General features: G+C 39.1%; 1 protein-coding gene across 3 annotated transcripts in view; it reads left to right on the top strand.

Annotated features, from left to right (window-relative positions):
* The window catches only part of ZMAT4 (zinc finger matrin-type 4), a 380,296-nt gene extending 362,179 nt beyond the window's left edge, over positions 1-18,117 (top strand). For all 3 annotated transcript variants that reach the window (XM_016959387.4, XM_016959386.4, XM_009455235.5), the window contains one exon: positions 6,453-18,117. In XM_016959387.4, the coding sequence (XP_016814876.1) occupies positions 6,453-6,468 (16 nt within the window). In that variant the 3' untranslated portion in view covers positions 6,469-18,117. The remainder of the gene's footprint in view (positions 1-6,452) is intronic.
* The last annotated feature ends 2,455 nt before the right edge of the window (positions 18,118-20,572 follow it).

Genomic DNA, 20,572 nt, shown 5'->3' with positions numbered 1-20,572 from the left:
GAGAATGCAGGAGCTAGGGGTTGGAAACAAACAAGGATTAACCAGATTTCGAGTTCTGTAAGTGAATAGAAGAGGGGTACTGAACTCTCTCACTTCAGATGAGGAGACTAATATGTTGTCGTCGACAAAAAGAGTTAAACTCTGTAAAATATTTAAATAGATGTATTCTTAGCCAAATATGAGTTACTATGGCCCGCGATGCAGCCTTCAGGAGGTCCTGAGAACATGTGCTTAAGGTGGTCGGGGTGTAGCTTGGTTTTATACACATTTTAGGGAGGCAAGAGACATCAATCAAATACATTTAAAAAATACATTGGTTTGGTCCAGAAAGGTGGGACAACTAGAAGCGGGGTTCGGAGGCTTCCAGGCTATAGGTAAATGTAAACATTTTTTGGTTGACAATTGGTTGAGTTTGTCTAAAGACCTGGGATTAACAGAAAGGAATGTCTGGGTTAAAACAAAGGGTTGCAGAGACACAAGTTTTTATCTGCAGAGGAAGCCTTCAGATAGTAGGCTCCCGAGAAAATAGGTTGCAAAGTGTTTCTTATCAGACTTAAAGTCTGTATTGATGTTCATGCTGGAGAGGTATAATGAGGCAAGTCCGACCCCCATTTCCCATCATGGCCTGAAACAGTTTCTTAGGTTAAATTTTAAAAGAGCCCTGGCTGAGCAGGAAGTCCATTCTAATGGTTATGGGGAGGGTTTCTTAGAATTTTATTTTTTGGTTACACGGTCCTGAGGATGCCCAAAGCCTAGCACTTTGCAGACCCCTTGCTCTGCCTCAGCTGTAGCCAGAACCCCCAAAGTAGAAGGGAATGGAGTCACCCAAATAATGGAGGTCAGGTTGTGATGTTGTGGATCTCAGGAATGAGGAGGATGTGTGTGTATTAGGAGTTCCAGCAAGTTTCCTCATCTGTAAAATGATGATGTTCGACCTCCCTAGATAATCTCTGGGATCCCTTCTGGCTCTAACATTTCATTAATTTGTGATTTTATGAAAAACGTTTTGCAAAGCAAATGAATAGTGTAAACAAGATTATAAAGAGAATATTTGCCTTCTTAAGGGAATAAACTGTTCTGAAGCACATCAGGAGTGGTCATTTGCATATAAACAATGCAAATTCTATATAAGCAGAGGAGGCTTGTTTTCTTAGGTGTTTTGGTAAGTCAATTACAAATCGTTCTTATCAATTTTGCTAGTGTATGTGTATTAGGAAGCAGAAGAGTTGAATTCATTTTAAAAGTGCTATACTTTCGAATGTTCCCAATTTCTTGAATGTTCCCAATACCTGACTTTTCTCTGAATTAGCCTGAGTTTTCTTAAATTATTTCTTTATTCCGTGGGTTAAAACATTTGTGATTTGTTTTTTTCAAGAAGGTTTTGGATAAATTGTTATGTTCATCAGATCTCAGAGGTGTCAACTGAACCCCATTCTACTTTCAGTCGTCCTGAATGGGCTTAGGACTACCCAACAAAGTCTATAACCTGTTAGGGTCCAAAGTCCTGCCTCCACTTTTGATTCCCAACATCTTAATGATCTCTCTTCATCTTTCTCCCCTGTATATTTGAGTGCTTCTTTTTCCCACTCCCCATATCAATCAGACTACATAGGCTTCCAATAAAAATTACCACTTTGGAAGTATTTTATTTGTCTAGATGACTGTATTGAAGATTTGGTTGTCATACAGAGCTATCAACATGCAGAGAACAAAGCCATCTTCCTGATTCTATTCTCTCTAGGCCTCTTCCCCTTCTCTCATATTCTCTTTCTCTTCTCTCTTTTTTTTCTCCAAACCCCCTCATCCCCCTGACATTCACCCTTTTCAGAAGCAAGACACCTTGTGCCCCTTGTCTTAAGCACAGCAGTTTCCTTCTGTAGCTTGGGCATTTTCTTAAAGTTTTGTTCTCCACTCCCAGGTGGTTGCTCAAAATATTCCAAATACATTTTGTTGTGTCAGGGTAAATTCAGGAAACACGATCTGGAAGAAGCAGGTTTCCACCAAGGGGGATAGGAGAGGCTGGGCAAGCAGAGAGGTGGGGGATGAGTTTCCAAGCAGAAGGAACTGCCTGCACCAACCATGGCAACATGTGAGAGCCAGCACGTAGAGGAGCCTCACCTGATTTTCTGTGATCCAGATAGGTGGAGTAATCGCAAGGAATAATGAGTAAAAGACAGGAATGGAGAAGAAGATGCCAGTGACATTACAGTGACCTTTATGTGTCATATTAAGACATTTTTATTTTCTCAGAAGGTGCTGGGAACCCAGTGAGGCATTGCAACACCAGTGTGATGAGGCTGCAGAGCTGACTGCAAACATCCCAGATAGAAAACAAGTGCAATGCCACAGACCAGGAGTAAGACATGGGGCAGGGGATGCAGAGGAAATGGGACATTTAAGAGAGAAGTAGGAGACCAATAAGATTTGGGATTGATTGATTATGGGCTGATGGAGAAAAAGGAACTGGCCAGGGAAAACGCTGCACTTTTGTCTTGAATATTTATTGGCCAAGTTAGGAAATACAAGAATAGAAATTAGGAAATGTTCAATTTTGGAAATATAACTTCATTTGGTTTATCACTGCACTATTTTAATTTATGGGCCCAAAGTGTTACGTCCTTGGATGTCATTCAGTTCTCAGGCAATAGGCTGAACAAGTTCCAAGTCATGACTGTTCAGCAACATTTTTGTGAAAAATGCCTTAGACATGACTCCTCCTCTCCTAACAAACTCTGGCCGTATCACTTCATGTAAACCATGGCCCATGACTGCCTTTTCCTTGTCACTATAAGCTTGCTACCTGGCTATCAGAAATTAGGCTTCATCATGGCTAAGGATGTTCTGCTCTGTTTTTTCACTGGCTTATTGAACAGTTTACATTCAGTGTGGGACCAATTAATCATTATACATTTCTCTAGCTACCACCTTCAAACTCACATGGTCAAAGTGCTTTCTTCATTCTTCCTCCATATTGTTAATATCTCAGGAAGATTGTGTACATATCTGGTCATTTTTTTTTTTTTGAGACAGAGTCTTGCTCAGTCGCCAGGCTGGAGTGCAGTGGCAAAATCTCAGCTCACTGCAACTTCTGTCTCCTGGGTTCAAGCAATTCTCCTGCCTCAGCCTCTCAAATAGCTAGGACTACAGGAGCATGCCACCATGCCCAGCTAATTTTTGTATTTTTAGTAGAGACAGGGTTTCACCATGTTGGCCAGGATGGTCTCGATCTCTTGACCTCATGATCCGCCTGCCTCGGCCTCCCAAAGTGCTGGGATTACAGGCGTGAGCCACCACACCTGGCCAAGGTGAGACCATTTTCAATGGTTGTTACTAGTCTATCTTAAGATTTCTGTCTCAAAACCAGGTCAGAGAATCCCCCTATCCTGGACCTTCAGGATGAGAATAAGGGGAAAGACTAGTGGTGGAAGAAGCGGAAGCTTTTGGACATGGCTGTTCCTACAGATGTGATTCTCATCTGGCTTGCGCTAGAAGGCTGCCACATGCCCCGTGTGGCCCAGACTTCAATAGGGGCTGAACATCACAGAAGTTCTATGTTGCGCCACATTCCCTGACAGGGACACTTCTCTTTTGGGAAGGCAGAGGTACCCATTCCAAATTGCCCAACATTTTTCTAACTGCTTCCTGAGACCCCATGAAAAGTCCCTATTAACACTCAGTTACATTAGTTTTAGAAAGGTAGCAAATGTGGGCCAGACGCGGTGGCTCACACCTGTAATCCCAGCGCTTTGGGAGGCTGAGTTGGGTGGATCACCTGAGGTCAGGAGTTTGAGACCAGCATGGCCAACATGGCAAAACCCTGTATCTACTAAAAATACAAAAATTAGCCAGGTATGGTAGCACGTGGCTGTAATCCCAGCTACTTGGGAGGCTGAAGCAGGAGAATTGCTTGAACCTGGGAGGCAGAGGTTGCAGTGAGCTGAGATTGTGCCACTGCACTCCAGCCTGGGCGACAAAGCGTGACTCAGTCTCAAAAAAAAAAAAAAAAAAAAAGGTAGCAAATGTGCAAATGTGAAACTGAGGCCATGTTTTCATCATGTTTGTGGTTTCATATATGTCAAAAAGAAGATGAGTTATCTGAGTATGATTGGTATGTATATGGTGCAATTGAAATTCTCTCTTCAGATGGAATCATATTTAAGGCTGTCCGAGAACAAAGACTGCCCTTCGCCACAAATGGAAGCTATGTGATGAATTTTTTTCCCTATGCCTTTCTTCAATTTTCTATTTAAAGAAATTTCTGAAAATACATGAATTATGCAGCTTATCTCTCAGATGAAAAAGAATTTTCTTCTTGGATTGGATGGCTGCGTGTTTATTAATAGCAGTGAAATTTTCCGTGTTCTTTTGTATCAAATGGGATGCTGACTAAAATATGAAGTAGCCTTCCCAGCAAAAATAACAGTAATGGATGAATAATTACAAAAGCTATAGGGAACTGAAAGACATTTTAATTTGTCATTATTTGTATGTATTCAGAAAGGATCTGAATAATTACAATGACTATAAAAAGGAAGAGTGTGATATTTTTCCTCATTATGGGATTAAGTTCTTAATATACCACTATTACTATAAGTTTAAAAAAAACCCTTTCATCTGATTTTCTCTAACTATGTAATCATGACTAAAGACTGTTTAGCTGTGAATATTTGGTCTTCTTACTGTTACGTGAAGATGCTGTCCTTCAAACTCTTTTTAATCTCAAAACTGTTCATCTTTGCAGTTTATAAAAATGAAATTATACTTATTTGCTCAGTGAGAACTTTCAACCCTTATGTCACATTAATTTTTGAAGATGACAAGGACTGTTGAATTTCTTTAGGTCATGACCGGATGGTAGCAGAGTATGAGATTCTAAAACAGGATTTTAATTTTTATAACAACTACTAAAAAGTGGCTATAGCTACCAGGGTCATGCTAAGGCAAAATTTCAAACATTTCAAAGCTATTTTTAAAAATATGCATATAGTCTCAATTTTTTTAGTCTACATTATACCAACAATGTTCAAATTCTTATTCAGATCCTAAGAATATTCTATGACAGCACTGTTTTTGGAAAATGAAATTTCAACATATGCTCTGTGTTTCTAGGTGAGTGATAGAATTTTCTTTTGTAGCTTTTGAATTTTCATTTACCAGACTGCCAGTGAGACATTTGGACCTTAGCGAAGGAAGATGGGAAAACCTGTGAAAAGAGTCTAACCTGCTCTAACACTTTTGCCACCCTTCCCTCTAAAGTATTCTTTAAGGGAAACAGCCACCAGTAGAAGATGCTTTTCCAGCAGCTTCCTTTCAGCTGGAGCACTTCTTCAGCAGCATGCGAGAAATCCCCGGCAGAAGATGTCAACAAGCTCTCTCACCTCCTGCTTATGAGTTTTTCCAGGGTTCAAGTTCCACCGCTTAACAGCTGTTTGATCTTGTGCCATTAATTTAGCCAAGTGAAACCTCAGTGTTCTCACCTTTAAAAGGGGTGGAAATGGCACACATAGTAAAAGTGGTCTGTGGATTAAATTAAAATGTAAAGTAAATGTAAAATTCATGACTTGTAGTAGGCATGTGGTAAGAGGTAGTATCTTGTTGTCATAAAGAAAAAAACAAAACTAAAAATCCTTCAAAAATTGGCTCTCAATTTGATTAAATCAATACTTTTTGCAAGTAAGGCCAGAAAGAATTTTTTTTTTTTTTTTTTTTTTTTTGAGATGGAGTCTCCCTCTGTTGCCAGGCTGGAGTGCAGTGGCACGATCTCAGCTCACTGCATCAGGTTCAAGAGATTCTCCTGCTTCAGCCTCCTGAGTAGCTGGGACTACAGGCACGCTACCATGCCCAGCTAATTTTTGTATTTTTAGTAGAGACGGGGTTTCACCATGTTGGCCAGGATAGTCTTGATATCCTGACCTCGTGATCTGCCCACCTCCACCTCCCAAAGTGTTGGGATTACAGGCATGAGCCACTGCACCTGGCCCAGAAACAATTTTTTTTCTATTCATCTAACAGAGAAAATTCTGAATGAGTGGACAACGAGGCTTATATTAATTTGAAATTTAGCCACTGTAATGTTGCTCTCCACTTTCAACAAGAGGGTTCTGCATGTAGTTATACCTGAAACTTAAAGATGGGTGTATGCAGCATGCCATAAATAAAAATCAATTCATTATTTTTATTTAAAAACATTTGGAATGAATTTAGTGTCTGGATTGACAATGTAGAGCTATACATTTTCTTGTACGTATGTGGAGATGGCATTAGTAATGGAGATATTATATATACAGGTTATTTAGAACCTGAAAGATTAACTTTACAAATTCAGATGCATTTGAATTTGATGGTTAAGGTAATATGAGAAGTAGAAGGGAGACAGGGGGTGCGGGGAGAAAGAGGTGTTGGAATTTGTAATTATGAAAGAAGGTAACACTGTGTTTCCTTCTGTCTTATAGCCTGAAGAATAAGTAGTGAAAGCATCAATCAAGAGATAAGAACAAAACATCAGCATTTCTCTGCCGTGGAGAATTGCTTATCAACCACCAGAGGAGGCTTCTTTCTTGAACAATAAACATTTCTTACAAGGATTCACAGATTCACATACGACTGATCTTGATTTTTGGAAATGAATGAGGTTTCTTTTTTCTTTTTCCTTTTTTTAATTTTGGGGTAAGTTATGATATTTGGATGGATTTTTAAATTCTTTCCTGATAACATATTTAGCACATGTTCTAAATTATAATCCTATAGCAAACAGTTGGAGCATTATTCAAACTGAAAGTGGAAAAATTTAAATTTCCAATTTATTCTAGATTTCCTCAGAGCATAATTATTCTGTTAAATCCTCAATGAGTGTGATGTAAACCACCTCTATCCAGAAATATACATTCTTTTCTCATCATGTTGGACACAGTTGAGGGTGACATGCACAGAACTGGAACAGATCACTATTAGTGGAAAATACCAAATGGACAAATAAATACCAGTCGTTCTCCGTTCTCCAAGCACAGGAGCCAGGTTTACCATCTGAACAATGAAGACGAAGGGAGTAAATAAAGGAAGAATTCTCATCTTTTTTCCTGATCATTCAAAGAACAGTTTCTCAAGGTTAAGCCAAGTCCTCCTTGCAAGTTGCCAAATAATAGCTTAGGAAAAGAATTAGTCTGCCTGCATGATGATCTTCTTAGGCAAAAACGTCTTCACAGCCCTTGACCTTGGTGAATTTTTTTCCCCAAAAGCATCTAAAAGAAGAATTATAAACCCCAGAATGAGATGGAAATAAACAAGTATTTTTTTTTATGATGTTTGGCCTGAACTGTGGGCTTTAATTGGGGGATACTGATCGTTTGGAAAGAAGTGAGAAAATTCTGAAGAAATGGCGGCCTTGGGCTAGGCGGGGTCCCCTATTTCTTCTGTTTCTCACTGAAGTCCTACTGCTGAGCCAAGACTCAGTCACTCTGGAAAGAGCATGACCGATAAGGAAAACAGTTCCTTTCTGATGGGGAGCGTCTGAGTGCAGATCATGAGGCTCTTTCTCTAGGTTTAATTCTTTTCCATGGTGACCGGACTTGGTGTCTTGTAGCCTGGTTACGAAGTGGGACGTTGAGCTTCTACTGACGATGCCCTGCATGGACCAGCTGGGATCTGGCTGGGGCTGCCCTGTGTCCCTAAGGACCATAGGCAATCCATCTTCTTGTGTCAGCAATTTCTGGACACCCACTGTTTTCCACCAAGAGCTTAGGTGGCAACAACTCAGTGAGCAATAAACAAAATGACACAGAAATGCACAGTGTTGTTATGAAGGAGCCTGTTTCCCTGTGTTCAAAATCTGGCACCATTCCCTTGAGCAGGGCCCGCTCAGGAGGGACCAGGTCTGCCAGTTTCTGTGCCTGCAGAGAGACGAAGCCCCACGAGCCACACCCTACTCTCCAAGAGGAAAGGGGGTTGGATGGGAAGAATCTATTTTGCTGTTTTGGAAAGCACACAGCCGACCTACAAACCTCCTGTGATGGTGTTTCTTCGGATGTGTAAAATAAGGCTTTATTTGTCAATTCCGCTGTAAAATAAGCATTGTCCAAGTAAAAACAGCAACAACAACAAAACACTGTTTCTGTTTGGGTTTAGTGAGTGAGCTTATGCCCTAAAGTGCTGTGCTGTGTGTGTGTGTGTGTGTGTGTGTGTGTGTGTGTGTGTTTAAAATAACCTAATATAGAAAAGTCTATGAACATAGATTTCTTTTACTTTACAGAGAGGCTATGCCAAACCCTTTATAGATAATCTTCCGGCCATAATAATCAGATTATTTCAGAATTCCTCATCTAAATACCATTGCTCCTTGGCAACCTGTCAAATGCAAGTGAATACCCTGCCAGAGGTTTTGTGTGTTTGTTTGTTTTCAAATTTCTTTATTTTTGCCCATGCAGATAATGGAAATTTTCATTCTAGTGTACCCTGGAGATGACATATTTAGTTTTAGGCAGGAAGGGGCTGCTAATGTTGTTTACATTTTGGGAATTCTGGAATGGAAAGATTCCTACTTGGGAAGCTAGCTGTTTGTGGTTGTCTTTTCTGTTTGGTTTGCTGTGGTTATGTTTGTTCAGCTAAGTCATATCTTACCTTCCCATTTTTTTATGAGTGGATGGGAGTGGGATGGAAGGTAAATGTTTTCAAATAACCAAATCAATTCTGAAGGAGAGGAAAGAGACCCACACAAACCCAGGTGTGTCCCTGTCTTACGTCCAGTCCACCCGGAGCTGCTGACACGTGGTCCCAGCAGAGACTCCGGGCAAGCTGAGAACATGAGTCAAGTGATTTTCTGTAAAATGTTAATTAAAGGGACCTAGGAGAGAACCCATATGTTTGAAAGAGTGAAGCTATTCAAATTATCAATATTTAAAGTATTTTTACTATTCCAGAGTTTTTATAATAATGTTAACTAAACTAACCAAATACTGCCCATTTAAAGTTTTGCTGCAGTGGGGGAAAAATTATTCAAAATTAACATAACACACAAGCTTAATGGACTCCTTATACTATATCAGAGTAAAATTATTTGTATTTAAAAGGTTAGTGGTTACGTGGTTGAAATTGTCTTCTTAAGAAGATAAAACACTCCTATAGTCTTGGTCATGCAGTTAATTTACTTTGCAAAAAGTTTTTCTCCGTCAGTACAGAGGTAAGCTTCAGGCTAGCACCTGTGCCAGAGGCCACAAACGCCACGGTAGTGAAACTCAAATTAATAGGTCTTCGTTAAATTTAGTCTCCAAAGCCCAGTGAACTAATAAATATAGTCATAAAGTAATCTGCTAAGTAGAGGGGACTACAGTGATTCCTTTGGCTGATAAAGGTAGCAATAAAACTCTCATCCACAATTGCTTGACTACAAAGACAAATAGGATTTGTGTTTCACTTGCCTGTTAGATGACATATATAAGCATAAATTGGAACTGAAAGAGTCTTTACACTTTTATATTGACATGAGTTTATTAGGTCAACCAGACCAAAGGATGAAAAATTTAAGATACATGAAAAATACTAAAAGTCCCATAGGAAAATTTGAGCCTTCTGGTTGGGGCTGGGGGTGGAGTGTGGGGGCATCCTAACTCTTCCAAAGCTGATATTTTGAGTCGGAAATTTCTGATGGGTCAGTGTGAACAAAGAATATTAAAGCCCCACTAAGAAAATTACCTTTTAAAACTGCCAGTTAAATAACTATACTCTCTCTATATTCCATCCAAACAAAATATTCATTGTTCACTTGACCCACTTATATGAGGAACTGTTTTTCTTTTGTGACCAGAATAAGGAGGGTCCAATCAACATATTTTTGTGAAGATAGCCTTTTTTTTTTTCTGGCTTCTACCTAATTTATTTATAATAAAGACAAGCTAGGCTACCTCATAGGATTCTGGTGTGGATTCGCTAATTAATAAACATCAAGTGCTTAAAAATATGGATCTCTGTATAAATCCTGCCTTAATTTGTTTTCTAGTTTAAGATGTGCATGTCAAATCAACTGTCTGAATATTTGATTGTAATATTCATGTTTGTAAATTTGGCTTTAAATTTAAGATATAAAAATTTTGATGTGAAATGGAATCCTAGCATGGGTTGAGAGCATCTAACCCAAGACTGGCAGATATAGCACCTAGGGAAACAAAAAGCACCTGGAAACCAAACCAAAATGTTTTTAGAAGGCATTTTTGACTGGGCGCAGTGGCTCACGCCTGTAATCCCCGTACTTTGGGAGGCTGAGGCTGGCAGATCTCTTGAGGTCAGGAGTTCAAGACTAGCATGATCAACATGGTGAAACCCCATCTCTACTAAAAATACAAAAACTAACTGGCTGTAGTGGTGCATGCCTGTAATCCCAGCTGCTCCAGAGGCAGAGGCAGGAGAATTGCTTGAATCCAGGATGCGGAGGTTGCAGTGAACCGACGTTGCGCCATTGTACTTCAGCCTGTGTGACAGAGCAAGACTCTGTCTCAAAACAAACCAACCAACAAACAAACAAACTAAAAAAGTATTTTAAAAGAAGGGAAGGAGGGAGTCTCAGCACTGGTTTGAGGAGTATATTAAGTAATTCTGTGTTCTAATAATTAAAATGCCAAGATTCATCAATGAGTTATATAAAAAGTAGACAGGATTTAAAGTGAAGACTATGATAATGTAATCCTTACTTCATTCCCATGTTGAGTGAAAGGTAAAGGGAAATCATAGCTAGTCCACATATTTCTAAATACCTGCAAGAGAGACTGTGCAGACCAACTTGATTTGTGTCTTCATAGAAAAATGTTGAGTACTATTTTTTTAAATGATGTAGCCTAAAGAGAAAAGAATTAAATTAATATCTAACAGTTTCTTAGTAACACCATCTGAAGGCTCTATGGTAACTAGTTAAAAGATGATTTTACTGCTGGCTGAACTGTACTGCCATTTTCCCCTTATGATTAATTACTCCTTAGTCACTATTCTGAGTAGCAGTTTTATTTGCTAATTTCAAATGCCTCCACTTAATTAGCAATTCGTTCTGACCTTTAAAAACTACATTCTATAATCTTCAAATTACATGAGCGAAGGAAAAAAAATCCAATTTTACCTGCCTCCCACCACCAGCCACCCATAGCGGGTTACATTGTTTCTGGGATACCGTGAAACTACTGTACAGTGTCATACTTGAGTTAACGGTGGTTGTTTGAAATCCAGGCTAAAGTTCCCTCATCCTTCAGGGGGTCAGTAGGTTCAGTGAGAGGTAAGGATGCTCCAACTTCAGAGAGTTGAGGTAATGTATGATGTAGCACATCTGAATGGTACGTTTTATTTTTTTAAGTAAAGAAAAATGAGAAAAGGTACACACAATAATGGATTCCCTTTTGTATCCTTACTCACAGCTCTCTTTTGAGAATTCTCAGCACATTTTCCACTTGAATTGTTGCTCAATTAAGTGTCTGACACTAAGACCATCCAAAATTAGCAATATGAGTTTTCCTTGGGGTTACCAAGTCAGTGGCCAAGGGGTCTACTTTGAGATCAATTTTTTAAAATTCTCATATTTCTTGAAATTGTCTTTATTGTTGGATGGGGTGTTAATCAGGGTGAATAACATTAGTGCTAATGATTTTACTGTTGATAATTCAAAGAGTTACCATGCTGAGTCAACCTCATATCCCATTAATCCAGTACTCTGACTGTAAATAGTCTCTAAGAATCTCATAATCAGGGGATATGATTTGTGTCCCTGATATTAGTTCCAAGGAACTCGTTAATACTAGATATGTGTAAGCAGAGAAGCCGGAATATTTCTCTATTTTTCAAAATTATAATATTTTTGGCTGATTTTGAGAATAATGGAATCACGGGCAGTCACTATGCAAGGAAGGCATTCTACAGCAGCCCTTATCCTCAGAGCCTCAGAGTCAGCACACCCTGCAGCGAAACCACAGCTCCTACCCTCAGCTGTCCCCATTTGGAGGGCATCCACGGTTGGCTTTAGGGCCATCCATACATGGTTTAAGTTTGTCATCCTTCTTGTGAATCAATTCTTCTTGTCACTTGTTAGATCCACTTGGTGGCTTTCATATTGGTTGGCTCTAAGGACCCCATTTTCAGAACGTTGGGGTGTTTAGTCCTTTTTTCCACCACTCTTTGGTTTAACCAGAGCACGTTGCTATTAAAAAGGTGACTGGTAACATGACAATACAATCGGTATATGGAAGATATTTGCCATTTTGGAGACGTATTTTTTTGAAAGCCAACAGGTTTCCACGTTCAACTAGTTATATGTCTATAAGCTTCTTTCTTCATTATCCCCTTCTTTACCACTTAATTGAAGGCCAATTACAAGCCCATCTCCTACATCTTTATATAAGCTACCATGTTTTGGTGTCCTTTAGGTGTAGAGAGTTTAATTGTGATGAAACCTGATCAAGTACCCTTTAAAAGCCACCTATGGGGGTATGTAATAAAATGATGTTCCCCCTGGGGATTTGTAAAAAACATTTATTTCTTTGATAGTGTTGAATTGTAAATGAACTAAGTGCTTGAGCTTTTATTTTTCTAGTCACTCGTGGGTTCAAAAACTGCCCATCTTCCTTATGCATGGCGAACCTTTCTCTATGTGGAATTGACTCAGTCTTTCTCCATTTATACTTAGTAACACATCTTCATTACTTTAGGGTCTCTTGTCTGTAGATGTGCAGTGCAAGAAGGAATACAGCCCCCACTTGTAGGAAATGACTGATACTCTCTGACTTATTGCTGCGATTTGAGGCAAATATATCCTTTTTCTTTTGAAATTATCTTCTTTAGCCAACTTTTTCTGAGAATTGAGATGGGTACCCCTAAAATGGAAAAACCAATAATAAAACCGATTTCTGTGCTAAACTCTAGTTATCCAGTTTATAACAAGTAGTAAAAGGATCATTATATTATGTTTATCATATATTTACATATTAAGTAATTAATTATTGAATATAAAGCTTCAAAGAATGTTCTTGTAGAGGAAATGGTACAGGAGTTTGAAAACCTGTATTTAGAATATGATTCTGCCATTCATTGGTCTTGAGATCTCGGGCAAGCTTCAGTTACCTAATATCTAAAGTGGGGATAATAGAATTTCTTCTTGAGTCGTAAAGAGGAAACAAACTTACTACATGCATTTCTTCTTCTCTTCTCCACCATCAAACTAGCTAATAACTGTGCAGTCTAATACAGAACCATTGAATGGAGAGCTGGAAGATATCTTTGAGACCATGTTATCCGTCTCCCTTATTTTGAACATTCTAGTTGTTAAAAATATGCCATGAAATAGAACCTTATGAAGGAGAGGATCAGCTCTAGTATAACTCTTGTAGCAAATAGCTCCCCAGAAAGGCAAAACTCAAAGTGTTCCAGAAGTTGTCAGTGTGAGTTCCCAAAAGGCACCTGTTTTCTCCTCCCCCTCATCTTCACTCATGTATCTCTGCCAGCATCCCCTCCTGCCCCTCAAGCCTCATGCCTCTCTGCCAGCAGCCAGTCAGGCTTTTAATCAGTATGAGGACCTCACCCTTGCATGTGGCTGAAGAATATTCAAGTAAGGAGATGGGCCAGTTACAAGCCCTTCTCCTACCTCTTTATGTAAGCTACTATCTCTTGGTGTCTGGGAGCAGCTGGCGAGGAGGGCCTGAGATCAATTTTACTCCAGCACAGAAGGAAAAGACATGCTGCTTCGCAACATTTTCCCACAGGAAGAGCAGAGTTCAACATATGTTCTTATATAGTATTTGTATGCAGCGTACATACATATATGCATATAAATATAAATCGACTACAGCACGGCCTATTTATTTTGACATTCTTTCCTGTTCTTTAGTGAGGTGCAGAATGAATAACACAGCTGTGGATGTCTCCCCTTTGTTCTTTTGTCTCATGATAGGAGCCATTTAACTAAACATGAAGCTGGATTTATGACCGCCAGTCTGTTTGAGTGGTAATAAATGTCAGACAGACATTGCTGAGTCATAAACTCAGTGAGTTTGAGCCTAACTCACTGCGTAAATCAGCTTTCTACACGTTAGCCCCAAATTCCAGAAAGTTGGCTCACTACAAACGGACATGAAGCTCCAACAACCCAGTCTTCCAAATATGTCTGCAGCTTGACACCCTGATTTTTTTTTACTGTTGACTGATTAGAATGCTGTCTTTGTTCAGAAATTTGCCCTATGATTCAAGGAGTTCTTCACGTCATGAATACCAGAGAAGCAAGCATGTGGTTGGTGTGTAGACAGAATCCTCATGATTGGGGGTGGACAGTGAATTCCCGTGGGTTGGAGCCTACTTATTTCTGCTTAGTTCTGTGCGAAGCATGATAGGTTTAGGAAGTCCCTGAGCCAATGAGAGCCCTGCTTGGCAATGAGAGAGGTCTGGGAATACACTGTTGCCCTTCTACCTAGAACCTGGGGTTCCTGTGCTATTCACACTGCTACGTATTCACTTATCTGGCTTTGGTCTCCTTGTACAGTCCTCAACATGTGCCCCAAGTGATGACTGCTCTGTCTAGCACTCTACTCTTAGGTCCCTTTTCATGGAGCCTGGTCCCTAAATGGAAGTTGTGTTTATTTCACCAGCCCCCTCAATCTTGATGAGGTGTGCTACTATTTTTCCCCTGCAGAGGTGAGTTCTGTTCTGGTTAGCTCTTTTATGCCAGCAATTACTAAGCTTCCAACCTTTTTCATGCTAGGAGTCTTCTCATCAACTGTGGACAGGACACTGACAGTCCAACAAGTAGAGAAAAACAGTGGAGGCATGAGTTTATATGGTCTGCACACTTTTTTATAAAAAAACCAGCTTCACTGGTTCAGGTATCTGAATGGATTAAATAAATTGTTCACAGAATTAAAAATGAATGTAATTTGAAACTCTGCCTATGAATTGGAAGCATCAAAATGCAGTCACAAAAAGGGAACTGAAATTTAGGAGACAGTGGTTTTAGCCATGTTCTCCCAGTAGAGAAACTTGGGACTTTGTAAAGCAAGTTACTTTTATTTCTCCAGCCCCAACTTTTTAAGGTAAAACTAGGGGGAGATGGATCTAATGGTCCCAGTTACTGCCCTGTATATTTGAAATCAATGGAATATTAAAGAAAGTGACTGTGCATTTTTACTGCCATAGATTATAACAAAGTAGTACAGCGTGCTTTAAGTTAATTTCAGTATTTAAGAATGTGAATTAAAACAACTCAGAAAAGTGAATTTGAAAAGAGCACACGAGGATAGCACTGATGCTGCCTGCATCAGTAAATGAAATTTGCAATGATTTTGTCTGGAATATTACACTAGCATCAACTCCCAAATGTGTCCAGGGCATTTCTGGATTTTACCCTGTGCCCTTAGCTTTTACTCTGATGCCATCTCCACTGGCCTGTCATATAATATGGTTTCTGACTCATTTACTTTTCATTATTGCGGATGTGCAATTGTCCAATATGTCCCTGGTTTCAGTTTACAGTGACAGAGCTGCCTTAGTTCTGTAACCAAATATGTAAAGCAATTTAAATAATTAAAACAATTTAAAAAAAGAATATTGACTTCAAGATCAAATCAATATGTAGGTTACAGGGAGCAGAAGGAAAGTTCTCATCCCAGCCACAGTGACAGAGTATTCTGCAGCCTATGTGTTGTCAGAACCATGCACATGGTTCTATGGTGTTCTGTTTCACAGCAGGGTGAATACAGTTAACAATAATTTATTGCATATTTCAAAATATCTGGAAAAGAGGATTCTGAATGTTCTTACCACAAAGAAATTATAAATGTATGAGATGATGGTTGTGTTAATTATTCTCATTTGATGATTACACAATGTATAGATGTATTGAAATATCACACTGTACCCCATAAATATATATAGTTATGAAGTGTCAATAAAACGCTGAACAAATTAGACATAGAAGGAATGTATCTCAACACAATTAAGGTCATATATGACAAACCCACAGCTAATATCACACTGAATGGAAAAATGTTGAAATCTTTTTCTCTAAAATCTGAAACAAGACAAGGATGCCAACCCTCACTACTCTTATTCAAGATAGTACTGGAAGTCCTTGCCAGAGCAATTTGGTAAGAGAAATAAAGGACATCCAAATTGGAAAGAAAGAAGTTAAATTGTCCCCGTTGGCAGATGACATAATATTGTATATCTATATAGAAAACACTACATATATATATATATATATATGAAATGCTACAGACTCCACTAAAAAATTCAAAACTGATACACAAATTCAGTAAAGTTGCAGGATACAAAATCGACATAGAAAAAGCAGTAGCATTTTATACCTTAATAGCGAACTATCTAAAGGAGGAAACAAGAAAACAATCCTATTTGCAATAGTTACAAAAAAATACATAGATGTAAGTTTAACTAAGGAGATGAAAGATTTCTACACTAAAACTATAAAACATTGGCAAAAGAAATTGAAAAGACACAACTTAATGGAACGATAGCCCACACTCATTGATTAAAAGTATTAATATTGTTAAAATGTTCATACTACCCAAAGCAATCTACAGATTCAATGCAATCCCTATCACAATACCAATGACATTTTTCACAGCAATATGAAGTCACTACCTGACTTCAAAATATACTACAAAGCTATAGTAATCAAAACAGCATGGAATTGGCATAAAAATTGACACATAGATCAATGCAACAGAATAGAGAACCCAGAAATAAATCCACACACTTACAGCCAACTGATTTTTGACAAAGATGCCAAAAACACACAATAGAGAAAGAACATTGTCTTTAATAAATAGTGCTAGAAAAATTTGATATTCATATGCAGAATAATGAAGGTAGACCCCTTTTTTCTCACAATACACAAACATCAACTCAAAATTAATTAAGAGTTAAATATAGGGCCTGGAATGATAAAACAATTAGAAGCAAACACAGAGGAAACACATCATGATACTGGTATAGGCAAAGATTTTTTGCATAAGACCCCAAAAGTACAGTCATAAAGGTGAACATTGACAAATGGGATTACATCAAACTAAAAATCTTTTGCACAGCAAATAAAACAATCAACTACTGAAGATGAAAATACAACCTACAAAATAGGAGAAAATATTTGCAAACTATGCTCTAACAAGAAGCTAATATTCAGAATATATAAAGAACTCAAACAACTCAATAGCAGAAAAACAATGTAATTTAAAAATGGGCACAGGCCAGGCATGGTGGCTCACGCCTGTAATCCCAGCACTTTGGGAGGCCGAGGCGGGTGGATCACGAGGTGAGGAGATTGAGACCATCCTGGTTAACACGGTGAAACCCCGTCTCTACTACAAAATAGAAAAAATTAGCTGGGCATGGTGGCGGGCGCCTGTGGTCCCAGCTACTCGGGAGGCTGAGGCAGGAGAATGGCATGAACCCAGGAGGTGGAGCTTGCAGTGAGCCGAGATCATGCCACTGCACTCCAGCCTAGGCAACAGAGCAAGACTCCATCTCAAAAAAAAAAAAAAAAAAAAAAAAAGGGCACAATGCCTGGATAGATAGCTCTTAAAAGAAGACTTACAGATGGCTAACAAGTACATGAAAAAATGTTCAATACCATTAAATACTAGGGAAATACAAGTCAAAACCACAATAAAATGTCATCTCACTGTAGTTAGAATGACTATCATAAAAAGACAAAAAATAACAAATGCTGGTGTGGATGTGGAGAAAGGGGAACGCTTATATACTGCTGCTAGGAATGTAAATTAGTACAGCCATTATGGTAAACAGTATGTAGGATCCTCAAAAAATTAAAAATAGAATTACCATATGACCCAGCCATCCCATTACTGACTATATAATATACTCAAAAGATTTGAAATATGACCCAGCCATCCCATTACTGACTATATACTCAAAGGATTTGAAATTATATGTCAAAGAGATGCCTGTACCCCTATTTACTGCAGCACTATCCACAGTAGCCAAGAGAAGGAATCAACCTAAATGTCTATCAATGAATGAATGGATGAAAAACCATGTGATATACAGGCATACCTCATTGTATTGCACTTCACTTTATTGTACTTTGCAGATACTGTGATTTTTATAAATTAAAGGTTTGTGTCAACCCTGTGTAGAGCAAGTCTATCAGCACCATTTTTTTCCAATAGCATGTGCTCACTTTGTGTCTTTGTGTCAGCATTTTTTAGTAATGAAGTATTTTTAATTAAGATATGTATATTTGTTTAGACATAATGTTGTGGCACACTTAATAGACCACAGTATAGTGCAAACATAACTTTTATATGCACTTAGAAACCAAAAAAAGTGTGACTTGCTTTATTGTGATGGTCTGGAATGAACTGACAGTATATCTGAGGTATGTCCATATGTACATAATGGAATACTCTTCAGCCATAAAAAAGAATGAAATTCTGTCATTTGCAACAACATGGATGAACCCAGAGGATGTTTTGTTATGTGCAATAAGCCAGGCACAGAAACAAAAATACCCCATAGGATCTCATTTACATGTGGAATTTAAAGAATTTAACCTCATAGAAATACAGAGTAGAATGATGGTTACCAGAGTATGGAGATGGTCGGAGGAAGGGGGAATAGGGAGAGATTAGTCAGTGGGTGCACAGTCACAGCTAGACAGGAGGAATAAGTCCTGGTGTTCTATCTACATTAAGGTGACTATGGTTAACAATTTTGTATTGGATGTTTCAAAATAGCTAGAAGAGGGGACTGTTAAATATTCTCACCACAAAGAAATGATAAATGTTTGAGGTGATGGATATGCTAATTTCCCTGATTTGATTTTTACACAATGTACACGTGTATCAAAACACCACATTGTATCCCATAAATATGTACAACTATTATGTATCGATTGAAAACAAAATAAAAAAAAAACAAAATAAAAAAACCCACAGATGTGTAGCCACTAATCATTAATAGGAGTCAGTCATCACCACTGGCCTCTGTGAGTACAGCCCAAACAGAATGTTCTTCTTCTACCTCCTGGCCCCTGAGCCAGAGAGAAACAGTACATGCCAGAGAGCTCTTTGAAAAATGAGGCAGCATCCCTTAGCCTGGTTGGGGGCATGCTAACAAATGTCTGTATGAGAAACAGAAGAGGCTGGGGCTGTCTCTTCTCACATCAGAAGCTGCAATTGGGAGCAGGGCGAGGGAAATGGAGCCTTCTCCATCCCCGAGCACAGTGCCGGGGTGGCTTCCAGGCTCCCGTCCCTTCCGATCAATTCCATTTAAATCTACCCACTATTGAAAAATGTGAAATCTTTGTCTGCTGTTGTGGAGAACACCCACTTGGTGCTGGATGGGAGAAAGGGAACAATGGGGATAGGGCTTTGGAACACAGCACAGTGAAGAGAATTGCTCCGGTAATAAACCAGCCCCGCAATGGATGAATGCTCACTGCAGGGAAAAACTCTGGTATAATAATGGTTGTTAGGATGGAGAATGTAAATAACAGGGAGTTTAAATTGAATATTTGAAAACACTGAGATCCTGTGAGTGTGCACTGAATTTTTATGTTAAAAAAGAGCTTTATTTAAACAGAAGGCCCGCAAAGGCCTCAAAAACATCCCTCATTTCACTTAGTAGGGAAAATATTTTCTGTTTCTCACAGTTGGAAATGACAGATATTGTCCCCTATGTGGAGTAAAAAACATCCCTTGGAAGGGGATGTTTTAGGTAATTACTTAAGCCAATTTGCTTCTAAAATGACAAGATTGGCAAACTGCCCATTGTCACATTGGCATATCAAATGATGATAATGTTCCCGAGGGATATTAAGGCACTATGTGAGTTCTACTTCCTGGGTAGGGGAGAGGACTGGCTCCTTCCTGGCAGGGAGGAGAGGGCTGGCTTCTGCAAAACTGTTGTAGCTCAGCAAAGGTTCTAGATTGCGGTGGGAGAGGATAGGAAAATAAGGAGGATGGGAAAGGCAAAACCAGGGCTTCAGGAAGAAGGAAAAGTGTGAGTTTTCTGACATTTCTTTAGACATTCCACTTGATACTCATATAAAGAAGATAAGTTGAAAACTTACCTTTCTTGTGTCACCTAGACGGGGGACAGGCCAACAGTTTGCATGATGCCTGGAGGTGACCTTCAAGGTATCTCCCTGACCTCCCGCCATTGTTTACAAAAAGCTCAGGCACCAGAGTTCTAGTTTCATTTCTGCCACCAACTCTGAGACTCTGGGAAAGACCTTCTCTAAGCCTTACCTTTCTAGTCTATAAAATGTAAGATTGGGCTGGGTACGGTGGCTCACGCCTGTAATCCCAACATTTTGGGAGACTGGGGCAGGTGGATCAAGAGGTCAGGAGTTCAAGAACAGCCTGGCTAACATAGTGAAACCACATCTCTACTAAAAATATAATAATTAGCTGGATGTGGTGGCATGTGCCTGTAGTCCCAGCTGCTCTGGAGGCTGAGGCAGGAGAATTGCTTGAACCTTGGAGGCAGAGGTTGCAGTGAGCAGAGATCGTGCCACTGCACTCCAACCTGAACAACAGAGCGAGACTCCATCTCAAAAAACAAAACAAAACAAAACAAACAA

Source organism: Pan troglodytes, chromosome 7, assembly GCF_028858775.2.
Source record: "Pan troglodytes isolate AG18354 chromosome 7, NHGRI_mPanTro3-v2.0_pri, whole genome shotgun sequence".
Lineage (NCBI taxonomy): Eukaryota > Metazoa > Chordata > Mammalia > Primates > Hominidae > Pan > Pan troglodytes.
The sequence above is the reverse complement of the archived record's forward strand: the minus strand, read 5'-3'. Positions and strand labels throughout refer to the sequence as shown.